The sequence below is a fragment of the Periplaneta americana genome, chromosome 9 (genome assembly GCF_040183065.1).
Source record: "Periplaneta americana isolate PAMFEO1 chromosome 9, P.americana_PAMFEO1_priV1, whole genome shotgun sequence".
NCBI classification, from domain to species: domain Eukaryota; kingdom Metazoa; phylum Arthropoda; class Insecta; order Blattodea; family Blattidae; genus Periplaneta; species Periplaneta americana.
In genome coordinates this window covers 18,319,743-18,335,380 of record NC_091125.1, presented here as the reverse complement: position 1 = coordinate 18,335,380, position 15,638 = coordinate 18,319,743, and the positions used below count along the sequence as shown (strand labels likewise).

Genomic DNA, 15,638 nt, shown 5'->3' with positions numbered 1-15,638 from the left:
AATTGAACTTCGAAAAAAATGTATTCACGACAAATTAAAACACAAATACAGTTCAGTTAATAAATTAATATATTTTGTACTGGAATAGGACGCATTTCAAACCCATCTTATGCATACACACACTGCACACATGTCAGCTGTCGTGTTAGGCTGGTATTCATAGTCGACACTTTATATCACCACTTTGCAAAGTAACACTTTTGACGAAAGTGGCTCTTTCATATTATTGGTATTCATAGACGACTGAAGAAGTGCACTTCACAAAGTGTCACTTTACGCCAGCAAAGTGTAGAGTTACAATTTGGTTGGTAACAGAAGTCCCACAATGCCTTTCAAAACAAGTGAATAAACAATAACAAATTAATGACGTATAACCTACAAATTACAATGCTTGTGATTTGAATTGGGAGCCTAATTGATCGCGCGAGAAAGAAAATATATATTTAAAGTTGTTTTATTTCAGTTTCTAGTTTTGTTGACGATAGTTTAGATTATTTCAGTCAGTTCAGATATATAACATTTTATTAAATAGTGATACTGCTGGTGAAATTAGGTTAGGTTTTGTACAGTACATAGCTGATCCATTAATTTATATAGTTAGATTGGGTTCTGTACATATCTTGTTCATTGATTTATGTCGCTAAGTTTAATTTTGTATGTATCCGTTCCACTGATTTATATAGTTTGGTTAGATTTTGTACATATCTTCTATTAGTTTATATAGTTAGGTTAAGTTGGATTGAGTAGGTAAAGTTTTGTATATATATATATATATATATATATATATAATTTATATCGTTAAGTTAGGTTTTGTATGTATCTCCTTCATTGATATATCATGTTATTTCCTTTATTTTCATTTTTGTCTTTTCGTGAATAGTGAATAAAAGTAAAAAAAGAATGAAATAAACACATTACTACTGCTATTATTATTATTATTATTATTATTACTATTACCATTTTCTCTCTCTCGTTTCCATTATTGCCTGCTCTTCAGGAATATTTTGAATGCCAAATGTTTCTACAATGCATAATAAAATAGGCCTAATAGTATGAGATCTCTTTTCATGGTGAGGTTATGACTGCACATGAACTAGAGACAGTAGATGTATTGCTTACCGGCGTGAAAATATATATTACCGGTATCAAAACAGTAATGGTTATATCAACATCAAGATAAATCTTATCTCAAAATACAGGTAGTCAACAAAAATCAAAATCATTTTAAACCCAATATACGAGTAATTATGGAATCTGCTTAGAAGGCAGGCACTTGAGATCTCTCAATGCTAATTTATAGTTATGCCTACATTAGATTGAAGTTAGTTTAATATTATTTAAGTTAACAAATTCGTTTCAGTAATAAAAAAAAATAGATTATATAGGCATATGTACCTACATATCACTTCATCGAATTGAGGTTATAAATATACGAATGTTACTACAGAAATATCTGAACTATAATATTATATATATTAATGTATGGTACATATCTGTAGCATAGAATTTTAATGCAGTCAATAACTGTATTATTGGAGGCACTGGCAAACCTCTATTATTCGTTTTTGTCAACCAGTCATCGAAAATATAAGCAATCTCAATAAGTTTCTTTATCAGATTGGAACAGTTTTTAAAATTCTATATCATTATAAAATTCCACGGGATTGTCTTTAGGCATATCCCTAATGTAGCGCTTTTGTACATTGTCCACATTGTGCCATCTCTTCCTCACGTTCTAATAATCGACAACTTCCTAGACGTACGCCATTTTTCTACAAAGTGTCACTTTCGGCTCAAAGTGTGGTCGGAACTACACTTTCATTAAAAGTGTTCCTTTGCACCAAAGTGTCGACTGTGCAACGGAAAAGTGATACTTTGCGTCTTCCAAAGGACACTTCAATCGAAAGTGTCGACTATGAATACCAGCCTTAATCTTAACATGATATCCTGAAACATTATTAGCATGCATTACGATTTCCATGTTCCTCCGGATCTTTGATCATTTTAAGATTTTTGCTGTAAGTAAAGGATCACAATCTCATACTTTAGTGGTACTGATTTTCTTCTTAATTCAGCTATCCACTTTTCAATGATTGCTTCTAATTCCTGTTCACCATAAGGATCTATCATTCCACTGTCCACCTTCTAAGTCGAATTTAATAACTTTTTTCACACTACCACACCAACTTAAACGAGTTCTTCCTCTTTTCCTTCTGTCCTTGTGGGGGACCAATGAATTATCCGTCTGGGCCATCTCTCCTCCTCCATTCTTTGTACATGACCATACCACTGCAGTATCCGTTTTTCAGTCCTGTTTACTACAATTTCTCTTGCTTCCATCTCTGCTCTAATAAAATCATTTCTTACATGCTGCAACCGAGACACTCTCATACTTCGACGTAACCCATCCATCTCAGTGCTCTCCAACTTTTTCCTCCATCTGTCATTCAAAGTCAAAAACTCTGACCCATATATAAGGACACTCTCTACCACTGTTTTCAAGATACATTTCTTAGTTGCTTTTGTCATTTCTCTGTTCCAAAGGATACCATTCAAGGATCTAGTTATTTTTCTCTTTTCTAGTTATTGTCCTTTTCACAAGTACCAGAACTATCTATAATTGATCCTGAATATTTAAACTGGCTGACATTCTTAATTGTTACACCATATACAACCAAGTCCTCTCCTTTCCCTCCAACAACCATATATTTTGTCTTCATAAAACTCACTTTCAATTCGTGTAGTCTATACTCACTTACAAGCTTGCGGAACATATACTCAATATCTTACTCATCTTGTCCTACTATTACCTGGTCGTCGGCAAATAGCAAGGTATGCAACATATGGTTATTAATATTGATGCCCATACCTCTGCATGAGTCATTCCATTTCTTCGAGGCATTCTCTAGGAAGATTTTAAATAAAGTTGGTAACATTCCACACCCTTGCCTCAAACCTTCTGTAGTACAAAATTCTGCTGATAGATTTTCCCCCATTTTGACACATACTATATACTTATACATTCTCCTTATGAGGTCTATGAGAGGATTTGGGACTGCAGTTTTTTGTAGGGCAGTCCAAAGTCGATTAACTGGTACTGTGTCATATGCCTTTTCTAGATCAATGAAGATAAAATGTATCTCTTTTCCTTTGGTTAACATTCTTTCCATCATCTGTCTAATTGTAAATATATGGTCTACACAGGACTTGTCTGTTGTAAATCCAGCTTGCTCTTTGGATATCTCATTTTGTATTAAAGACTCCAATCATATCTTGATTATTTTACTGAGTATCCTACTCACTGATGCCAAGACATTGATACCTCGATAATTCATTGGGTTCCTCTTTGTATATTGTACTTATATATGATAAGGTCCATTCTTGTGGAATAGTATCACCCTCTATGATCTGGTTGAAGAGTTTGGTTAAGATGGTACTGATTTTGAGAATTGAAAATATAAGACGCACAAACTATACATTTATCACACTTGAACTTGATTCTGACACCTGTACTGCTAATTCAAATCCCAATTAACAATGTTAACAATACTGACATACTCACGTGGAAAGTTAGTGGTATGTACTATCACCTTAGGAGTTCCGCAGGAGGAAAATTGGGCAATGTTGCCAACTTTACTTAGAATAAGCCAAGTACCCGTATTTTTTACTTGTATATTTTGGAAAGAAAAGTGCGTGGGGTATTCAAGAAATTACATTTAATTATGTGTATGGCACAATAAAAAGATAACTTAAGAATACTGGAAAGGAAACTAAACTAAAACTGTATGAATTAATGGCAGTTAAAGTGAAGTTCAGAATTATGGAATTAAGCAAGAATAAGGAAAGAAAAATTGAGGCCGAAGAAATGAGATTTTTAAGAAATGTTGCCGGATATACTCTACTAGACAAGAACAGGAACAAGAATATCAGGAGAGAACTCAATATCTGCAAATCAACAAATAAAAATATACACCAATACAGAAATGCTGGAAGGAATATGGAGGTCAGATACAGGAACACCGCATTATGAAATTAACATTAAATTATAAGGATAGAAGATATGTTGGCCGACTTAAGAAGAGGTGGGTACAACAATTCTAATTCATGACATTTGGAACTGGCCATGCAAGGCTTAATCCCTGAAAATGATGATGACAACGAGTATGATGATAATTAAATTAGTTTCCACACATTCAGCAATATCGCAGAAATTATGAAAGGTATAAACAATATACCCTTACCCTTTTTATTCTTTATCTTATTAGGAACAAAAAAGTTTATTAGAACACTTGTTGTAGAACCGACCTGAGACAAGTTACAGAGTTACGTCATACATCTTGAAATGGTGACTTTGCACAGGCTCTCTGCCACAGATTCAGACAAAACACCTCTCACTCATAAGCTGTACATGCTCAGTAGTCATGCTGTTCCTTCATTTAAAATCTTACGGACTAGGATATATGAACTTATACCCCTCCACTATACTGGGTGTAAAAAAATACATGCTACAAGGCTCGGTGGTAGGTAAGTGCATACTACGTGATCATATTTTGTTAATAAACTCATGTCTGGAAACACTTTGTTTACATGCTAACATCTCTGAAATGTGGAGGAGAATATAGGCAGTATGGATCACAAAAACTAGGAAAGAAGTACAGTAAAAAAGACAATTGAAATTAAAATTGCACCCATGTCCAGAGACCCATCCCCAAAAGTCTGGCCCCCTCGCTCACCTGACCTGACACCATTGGATTTCTTTGTACATGGAAACCGAGACTCCCATGGAGACACAACAAGATCTTATGGCACGAATTCAGGTAGCAGCTGGAGTCATCCGAGATATGCCAAGAATATTTCCAAGAGTTCGACATGACATAACCAGGAGATGCACAAAATGTATCGAAGTTGGTGGCAGCCATTTGGAGCATCTTCTGTAGTTGATTAAAATAATGTTTACTTACAGTATTTCAATTGCCTTTTCAACTTCTTTCCTAGTTTTTGTGATCTGTACTGCCTATGTTTTCTTCCACATTTCAGAGATGCTAGCATGTAAACAAAGTGTTTCTGGACATGGGTTCCTTTAACAAAATATGATCACGTAGTATGCACTTACCTACCACCAAGGCTTGTAACTTTCTTTTTACATCCTGCATATGTTGTTAAAAACTTGCTACACTACATTCATTTAATACAGTTGGTATTAGCATTGTGCATTATAGGCGCTATGTTTGATTCAAGTTTGTCAAGTACAACGAAGTTCGATATTTGCCAATGTAGGAGGAGGCTGTCGTGTTTGTTCCATCTTGTTAAAAAATATTCTCTGTTCTCCCCTCCCACCCATTCATGTTTTAACTGCTTAAGCATTTTAGCACAGATCTTGCGATTAGTTTTTCATATGAAATAAGACGAAATGTTTAATGTCTTGTTGTCTCTCTCATGTTCAAACATTGCAGACACTAACTGGTACAACTTCTACAAACTGAAGCACCACAAAAGCAGTATGATTGTCGCACGTGATTTGAGAAGAATGCTCAACTATGATATGATTCCAATTTTAAATCTTGTTCACATTTTTGTAAATAGTTCATAAATAACATCTGAACCACATTACTGTGAATGGATATCTAGCATTCAAACACTAAAACAAAAATTATATCAACACATTAATTGTTCATATATGATTAATTAAACAGTGACTATATATACACAATTCAGATCTAACAAATATTTAAATATATTAATTTAAAAAAGTAAAATATTCCTAACTTAAATATATTAAGCTCTTCATGAAACTATTCCCTCATTTACCTATCACAGCAGCCATAATATATATTCAGAAATTTGTCTTGTATTTCTTTAGCTCCACCTTCATGTGATGAATATTCGTCAGCTGCGCACGAGCATTTGCTGTTAATAATTTTTGGAAACGGTGATAGTACTGTACCAACTGGGTGAGAGCCAACTGCAGAAGTGAGGAACCAGTCACCAAATTGGGAAATGAAGCCAGGATCTCTCGATTCAACTCCTCCAAAGATCGTTTCCATCCCGCAGAGAAAGACTGAACAAGTGCCAATGCTTTTTCTGGAAAGAAGATATAAACTTTTAACCTTTCAGAACATTTTGCAAAATATACAGTCATTAGGACTGGCTATGTTTACTAAATTTTGAGCTCTCAAGTTCCAGTCATCACTCATCAGGAAAAATGAGAGGATTCAGAAATAGGTGGCATACCTCTTGTTGTATAGGTCTATGCTTTGTGTCACCAAATCCTATCATCGGAATTTCAATTCTCTCATTTTCTGTTAACATTTGAAGGGTACACAGGAATAACGATCAAGGTCCATTTCAGAAAGTTTCGAAAAAAAACTAATTTTAAAGTTTTAGTATTTAGTTATATGTGTATATAATAGAAATTGACGTGGTGGAATGTAAAGAACGATTATTTCTTATTAATTATACAATGCCATTTTGTTCTAAATTTGGATGGCAACAATGGAAAATGCAATATAAACAAACAATGTGTAAACTTCAAAATAAGAACGATCAAGTTCCAAATATGAATCTTCGAGATACATGGGATACAGCGTGCATTATAGTGAAACACCACTTCTACCTCAGACATTTAATTTGCTTTTGATCGTTTTATATATAATTTCAAAATATAATTCTCCTTTTCCTTTCATTGGTCTTGTACTGCAGGACTGCAGAACTGCTTCTTTATTTGAAAGTCATTGAATGTTGCCGTTTTCAAATCTAATAATCCTTGGCGCTACAGCTCATGGCCGACCAGCCAGTTGCTGGCCTCACGTCCACATGCCGAAACACAGGTGGACGATCATCTAATCAGAATGGAGGTACCGTGTGGTTAGCATGATGATCCCCCAGCCATTATAGCTGGCTTTTGCAACCGGATTTCGCTACCTATCATAGCTCCCCAAGTGCATCATGATACTGGGTGGGCACCGGTCCCATACACTGGCCGAAATTTCACGAGAAAATTTCTTTCCCCATGAGGACTCAAACCAGCACGCATTCTGTAATGCGAGTCTTAGGCAGAACGTCTGAGACCACAACGTCACAGTGCAGGACTTGAAATATGTCATCATATAAAGCAGTTGAACATTTTCAACTCTTTCGCATTGTTCTTCTTCTGATTTCTTTTTAGTGGCTTGAAATATAATTAAAATAATGTTAGAAAATGGCTATTATAGACTAATTTGGATGTTTAATAGCATTTGAAATTAAAATGCTATAAATAAAATTAAAGATAAAATAATTTTGACAAATAAAATAGAAACTCACTATATAGCTTTCATATCATCTGCTTGATGATAATCAGGAACATATTTTTAGTACGGTATCTTATTTTACATTGTAGATTGCAATGGACCTCTAGGCGAAAGGGCTTTCTTTTTGCAGTAGCTATTCAGAAATTCTCCCCATCCATAAAGTACTTCTTCTATCTTCTAATCAACTATGAAGAATGGTTCAGGTTCCTTCCTAGGATTAGCAATCTCATGTCACATAGTCATCAGGAAACTCACAACTTATCTTCTGGTTTATAAATTCTACATTATTATTGCACTTGAGGTACGAATGGCCTCTTATTGGAAATGTTGCCAACAAACAAAATTTCTTCACTATATGCACTAAGAAATGGAAAAATCGAATCACAATAAAATTTGTTATTCTGTCATCAGCAGGATTCATAGAACATATTGAATTCACGCATAGAGTCAGGCAAAATTTCAAAACAGGAATACCACAACATTAAGCATACTTCATCATGCGCTTTGTTCGAAACCGTTCTGGACTTGAAAGGTATCCAAACATTCAGAACACTTTACCTCATACAAAGTATCTCTTTTCCTCTTATGTAGTTCATTTTGAGTCGCTGTCGTTTTTGCCTATTCAAATTGTGTACCTGAGTTGCATCTTTATAGTTGTTTATTTCTAATTCAAGTTGAGATATATTGGTTCTAAATTTATCGCAAATACATGCATCACTTCTGAAATACTCAAAACTTATGCTGACCTCATAGTATTTACAATGATGTCCTGTCAGGTGAGCATTCTATGTAGCACAGGAAGCCATTGGATTTCATTCACTCATTAATCTACTACTTTCTATAAGTAAAATATTCTGAGAACATCTCAATCCTCAACACTTAAACAAGCGTCTGCTGTAATTTATTTGACTCATGATCTGTATTCTTTTTGATGAGTTAGAAGTACATGAAAAAATTTTATTTTCTTTGTACTAGCATTCTGCATAGCTATATTCTCTGTTATTTCTGATACCTCCATTTCACTTATGACTTAATTTTAAGACAACATCTGGAACAACTAACACAAGCCTGAAAGAATGTCCATGAAACAAGCTGCAAATAAGACCTTGTTTACTTTAGTGCAAAAAATAATCATTGCATTCTTACTCAACAGTGCAAAAAGTAATGAAATTGTCATCAGTGGCACAGCCAACGGGTGGGCCAGGTGGGCCTGGGCCCAAAAAAATTTATGAATTTTTAGTTTTTTTTTTTTTACGGAAAACACTCAACATCAAAAATAAACCATGAATCCAGAGCAATAATTAAGACACCTTATTTTATTTGGTTTATTTAGACCATGTTCTTGCTCTTGCAAATTCATTATCCGAAGCACCTCAGTCTTCAAAAATGGATATTAGTAAATGTTCGTCCCTCATTAAGGCAATGATAGAAAACTTTTCAAAGCTCCGAAACGGAGAAAAATTCGAAGAATTTTATTCTAGTGCTGTTTGTATGACAGAAGTTTTCGGAATCAGTGTCTCTGCACAAGAAAAAAAGAAATCATTGATCACCTCAAATGCCACAGGCTCATGTCAGTAGATTTACTGGCATGTAAAAGAACAGGACAAAATTCTGGCACACCAGCGATGCTCATATAACCTCTGCAATTGTGAGCGTCGTTAAATAAACCATAATTAAATTAAATCAATCACCTCAGTCTCTGGTAAGAGACTATTTCGTTACTGATGATGGTGACGCTATGCTGAAAAGTTACGATTCAGAACAACAAGATAAGATTTTGCTGACAGCAAGTTTATATAATATACTTGATATTGTCATATCAGAAATGAAAAGATGGTTTGAAGAAAATTCTGTTTTCTGCGAAGCAGTATCAGTTGGTGATCCAAAGTCTTCTGATTTCATGAACTTCAAGATGCTGCCAGAACTGGCTGACTTGTATGGATCTTCAAATTTTGTGTTAAACATAAACAAGGAACTTCTAGAGAAAGTGTTCCCTGTGAGTATTAAATCAAAACATGTGTGTGACCTATATTCTAAACTACAGAACATAAGCATGGGTTTGGCATTCCAGGAACTACTCCAAGTTTTACAAATTATAGGCCTACTGATCTGTCCCATCACGACTGCATCCGCAGAAAGGAATTTTTCTGCATCATGACGAATAAAAACTTATACCAAGACAGCCATGTCAAGCACAAGGCTTTGTAATCTAGCAATTTTATCCATCGAGAGGAAGAAAAGTTGTAATATGTTGAAAGACTCATCGTCAGTGGTCAACAGATTCGTGCTAGGAAATCTCGACAGCTCCAGATCAACTTATGAAGCGTTTGTATGACTCGCATGATTGTTTATCATAATTTTGCATGTTATTAAATAAGACTTCCGAGAATGAGTTTCAAAAGAGTTGACGACAGTGCCACTGTCAGGTACTTAATAAGATCCTGTCCTGTAAACGCAGTACCAATCTAAGATAATAGCTCGACCATTACCTTTCTGATTACACAAGTAGAGCCACAATAATTTTGGTGTCAGAACTGATCATAACAAAACTGATGACCGGTAGAACCAGCCATAACAACATGTTGGAAGTATCGAATATCTATAGTGGCAGTAACAAAATCAAATGATATGCAACAAAGATACTCACTTTCATGATTTTTCAGTTCATCTGCTTGTCCCTTGTCAACCAGCACTTCACCTTCCTTCACAAACCGCAATATGCCACCAAAGTGAGGTGACAAGATTTCTTCCACATATTCTGCACTGCGAGTATTGAACTGTTCATGGAAGCCTTCTGCCTCTTTAGAATTGTCCCGAGTGTGTTCCTTAATGCAAACATCAATATTTTACTTTACATTTGTTTGTTTATCAACTGTCCGAAGACAGGTCTGAACCTCATTAGTGACATCAATAAAAGTGCATACACACATAGGGAACAAACGATGAACTAGTGATGAAGCAAACTTTCACTGTTTGGAGCAACATACAAATAATCAGCAAATGGTCAGGGAACATTCGTGTTTGCTGGTTATTCGCAATAATGGTAGATGATTTATTATAGTAAGTGCAGCAGTTATTATGGGCTGTCTAACAAAAATTAAGTTGAAAAATAAAGGGTGATTGTGATAGATTACACTATACAAAAGTCGCAATTGGTATAGAATAGAAGCATTGACTTGTTTAATTACTTACGTTAAATTCAGTGGGATAGTTTTAAAACTTCTGTCGAATTTCAGCAACAGACTTTGAAATGTTACTATGCAAAATAGGCTAACACTTTGCAAGAAAGACAGACTGGTGAGAAGCAATACCTGTTCATGAAAGATTAGCACTAACACTTCAATATCTGGCAACAGAGGATTCGTATACAAGTTTTATGTATTTATTCGAAGTTTCCAAACAGCCGAGTTCCATGATTTTTCCAAAAATTTCCTGGTCCCGAAATAATTCAATAAGGTTGATGCAGACTGTATTTATAATTTCTGTCACCTCAGGCAACTAAAGAAATGTTGCCCCCTCTACATAAATAATGATATATGAAAATTAGTCAAAATGAAAACAGAGAATCGAATAATCAATATTCAAATAGAATTAATTAGTAAAAAGAGAAAATAATACAAAAGAAATAAAATTAAATATAACTTTAAATGTCAGTAATGTATTACAGTATATTCAGCGATCTTCTAGAGGGGCTTGTTGTTTCACTCCTTGACTGGTGAAATAGTTACTTCATTCATTGCTCAGAATGCTGGATCTAATTTTACTTATTTCATTTCCATACTCATCAGTCATTATTTTAATTACATGGGTGCTGATCACTACTGACATTCATTTCACTTTCATTATTGTACTTATTGTTAGTTTAGAAGATGTATCACATAACAGTGACGATGTACTCACATCAGTTTTTGAAAGAATACCTCAGTCTCATTTTGAACAACTGTGTCTTACAACATAAGCACTTTTTGTTTCTTTTCTAATTATTTTAAGTTTTCACTGTTTTCTATATTCAGCCTCAATTCTTTTCATATCCGAACTTAATAATACTAATAACTTAAAACTTCATAATTTAACAACTGCCAACAGTCATTTTAAACCTGTAACTTGTGTACTAGTTCATTTCAACTGATAATAACAATAATAATAATAATAATAATAATAATAATAATAATAATAATAATAATAAAATTTCAGGTATTTAACCAATAAGTTACCAATTTTTGCATAGAACAAGTATTATTTTGCTTTAAGATGTTATGAGCTGCCATGTAAAAATAAGTACGGTAACTTACAAGCTTTAATTATGTGACGCACATGTGAAATAAAGCTTGTATATTATAATCAGACAACCTTACTACCTTTTACTAATTAGTTAATTAATTACATCCTGTTCGCATATAGTATAAAATACCTATTGTTCGGATATATAACATTAATGTAAAATGTTTGTCATAAATGCACATGTGTATAAAATTTCTCAAATTTTCACAGCTTGAGTATGGTACTAATCCCAAAAATTTGCCATCCAGTGCCATGGCTCATGTTGGTCCATGCGTAAATATGGCCCTTTGTTGATGACATCTTCTTCAATCCATTCCAGTTTTGATATACTAGTACTGGTTTGTGAAACAACAAACTACAAAAAAGTGACAAATCCCATCCACAGTGAATACCAATTTCCTTTGATGTACTGACAAGCAATGGATCACATACAAAGCAAACCAAATGACTGGTTTACCTTCGCTGTACGTCCACATGTTCCGAATTCAGTCAGCAAATGCATTTGTTCATTGTTCGGTCGCTATATGGGCTTAAAACTAGTGTTGTGGGATTTAAACGATTACTCTAATCAATTAATTGATCAATTTCTGTTGTAAGATTAATCGATCAAAAATATTTAATTGATATTCCTCTCTCGGAAATTGCTTACTTAAAAAGCACAATAATACTGTTATTTTTTTATTGCAAAGCAGGTAGCGTAGGGAAAATCTTTGCACAAACACTTCAGAAAGAGATGCAAATATGAGGACAGTGACCTAGTCTACCTCTATTGAAAGTTGAAACACAATGCGAAACCCTTATTAAGTTTTATGGTTTTCCAAGAAAACTTCCACCTTGTTGATAGCTCATCTTCCTAGCATATGAAATACATACTTTTCTGGGCTTGTCTCCCTCATCCATTTCAAAATAGCCATGTCTATACTGTGTGCAAGTGAGAGCATAACTACCTTCTCTTTTTAAAATCTGGCAATTCAATTACAACAGGAGCCAGTCTTCTGTTTCGACCATTGTACTTTTGCAGTTGCAGTTTCTGTACTGAGTTGGTATATGAAGGTTGTGTGTTTAGTTTGAAAAAGAAAAAAAAAATCAGTTTTCTGTGGTTTGTGAAAAGTGTAAACTCCATTATATCATATGAGAATTTGAGAGGCAAACTTGGTGAAATGTTAGGATTTAAATTAAACGATCGTGGAGAAGTGCTTGACAGAAAAAAAGTTTTTTCGTGTTTAGTGATGCAGGAAACATTGTTACTAAACATAGAGCGGCACTTAATTTGGAGCATGTGAATGCACTCACATGTTTAAAATCATGGATGAAGCAGTATTAACTAGATGAGTCTTCATACTTTTTGTTATTTATGTTTGTCTCAAAAATTCCCAGAGAAATTGACACAATAAATTATAAGCCTCGTAATAAATATGTTAATAAGTAATTAAAATAGTTGTTCTGTAATATAACAATACAATATATACAGATATACAATATTTAATACTTATGCTAATCACCTAACACAAGTTGAGTGGCTCAGTGCCAGACTTGCCTAAACCACAATTACACTGAAAAGAGTTATTCAAGTCTAAATTTGGACGTCATTTTTTTAAATAATCACATGTCAAAAGAAAATTATTTCTCTTTTACCGTAATCTAGTATGTATCTAGTTCATGTAAAAAAGTAAGTTGAAAAATATCATTAACCCAGAAATGTGTTAACTGTAAAACGAATTATAGGCAAGTTTAGCCCTAAAACAAATTATATTTCAAGCCCAAACATGTGGCATAGGCAATGTTAGGCAAGTTTGGCCCTCGTAAAAAAAATTTAAAACCCAAATAAGTGGGATATGCAAGTTAGGTTCAAAAGTATAAGACATTAAAATCATTGCAGGTCAGTGGTATGATGCCCGATTTATTGGACTAATTAACAAAGTTACGAACTATAAATCTTTGGAACACAAAGAAAAATATGGAACTCTTTATTCATTAACCCTGTCAGTTGCTTCCATGTCTGGATTGTTGAAACCTTCTCCTCCTACTTTCAGATTTCGGTAATAATGGTGGTAAATTGGAGGGATATATTTGAGTAGTGACATTAAATCTTTCTTCTTCTCTTTCGTGATTGGCCGACCTCTGGGATACAGGAGGTTCAATTTCTGAGAAAAGTTTCGCGATGGGAGCCCTCAGAGCCCTTTCCGTGCTATATCAACCACATCAAAATCTATGCAGTCAGACACACTGTATGTTTTGTAGAAAAGATTCTTGGGTTCATCTTTCCGAAACTGTAACCATCGAATCTTGAGCCATTCCACTTTTTGTTTATTTTCTGATATCTTTCTGTCTGTTATTTCATTTTCTAAAGTATCTGAACTATATAATAGTTCGCTAGTCATACGATGGACCTGAAATTTTGGATTTCTTTTCTTCGCATCAGCTATTACTCTTTCCCACTTTTCAGGAACATATACTTCGTGATAGCGTTTAGACCTCTTGATGACTCCAAAGTCTATAACAGATATCAAAACTGTGGCCAGGAATTAAAAATTTTTGATTGATCACTTGAAGGATTGGATGGTTTTGGCAATACGTAAGATAAGAAGAGAGCTGTTCTGCCCTCCACAGCTGTCACTATAGAGTGTAAGAACTTTGGTTGTCTGTGGGAGAAAATTGTTGATATGATTGAGAAGGCATGCCATTTCGAACTCTATAGTCATCTAAAATGACAAAATAAAATGGTACATGTGGTGACATAAGCTGTAAATTTTAGCCACACAACAACAATTATTCGTACTTAGCACTAAGCTTGCCAAACCAACCTCATCAAGGGATTTTAATAGATTTGATTTCGTAAAATACTACCTTTAATTATGTTTCATATGCATGCAAATAGAGCTAAACTTGCTTACATTATAAAATATTAACTGAAAATATCCAACAAAAATAGTGCCTAACCCTCTGCATTTCTTATAGGTTTTGAAAAAATGTAAGAGACAAACTTGCCTAAGCATCACATTATATAAACTTTGCAAAAAATACAATTAAAAATAAGGGTTATTTACAAGAAGTCGTCGCTGAACGATTCACATTATTTCCAGGTTAGTTGAATCAACTCATCTAGTGAACGACATAAATCTTTAAAATACTAGATGTCTCTATCCCTTCTCCTCTTGTTACTTGTGAGCCGTCCCAAACCCCGAGCGCCAGTCCTTATATACCCGTCAGTCAAGGCCTTCTGACAAATAAAAGCAATTGACAATAGATACCTCAGTCATGACAACCTCATAAAATATCCTATCAATTGAATAATCGATCTTGCTACGTACAACATAATTATATTATATTATATTATTACCCATTTCAGCGAGTACCGACGACCACTGCAAAATACGATAATTTGGTCCAGGGAGCATTCTCTTTTAGCACAAGGATGATTTATGTAACATGTTTCTAAATTATTAGTCTTTTAAATACCGATACATTCTTTAATAAATCACTGAAAAACAAATGTGAATATAGGAAGTGGAGTGAGTACGAAATTATTATTATTATTTGGCGCATCATTTTTACGTAAATAACGACAAATAAAAAGGGATTATTAGCAAGTACGTACACTGGGTTTGTCAAATGCGCATCACCATGCTTTCCAAAAGGCACTTTTAAGTGCCCGACACCCCGCTTTTTACATCATGTGCTACACGTCGGATCATCATCGGGGCTTGCAGCCCCGATACCCCGCTTTTTTCATCATGTGCTACGCGTCGGATCATCATCGGGGCTTGCAGCCCCGATACCCCGCTTTTTTACATCATGTGCTACACGTCGGATCATCATCGGGGCTTGCAGCCCCGATACCCCGCTTTTTTCATCATGTGCTACACGTCGGATCATCATCGGGACTTGCAGCCCCGATACCCCGCTTTTTACATCATGTGCTACACGTCGGATCATCATCGGGGTTTGCAGCCCCAATACCCCGCTTGCTACGTGCAAAACAATTATATTATATTATTACCCATTTCAGCGAGTACTGACGACCACTGCACAATACAATAATTTGGTCCAGGGAGCATTCTCTTTTGG

General features: G+C 34.6%; 1 protein-coding gene across 5 annotated transcripts in view; it reads right to left on the bottom strand.

Moving 5' to 3' along the window:
* Window positions 1–795: 795 nt before the first annotated feature.
* Window positions 796–15,638, bottom strand: part of LOC138705807 (vacuolar protein sorting-associated protein 52 homolog) — a 53,549-nt gene continuing 38,706 nt past the window's right edge. For all 5 annotated transcript variants that reach the window (XR_011333794.1, XR_011333795.1, XR_011333793.1 and 2 more), the window contains 2 exons: window positions 9,937–10,114; window positions 796–6,081 (listed from right to left, as the gene is read on the bottom strand). Coding sequence is in view for 1 of the 5 variants with exons in the window: in XM_069834464.1 (XP_069690565.1) it covers window positions 5,834–6,081; window positions 9,937–10,114 (426 nt within the window). In the remaining 4 variants the exon portion in view is untranslated. The remainder of the gene's footprint in view (window positions 6,082–9,936; window positions 10,115–15,638) is intronic.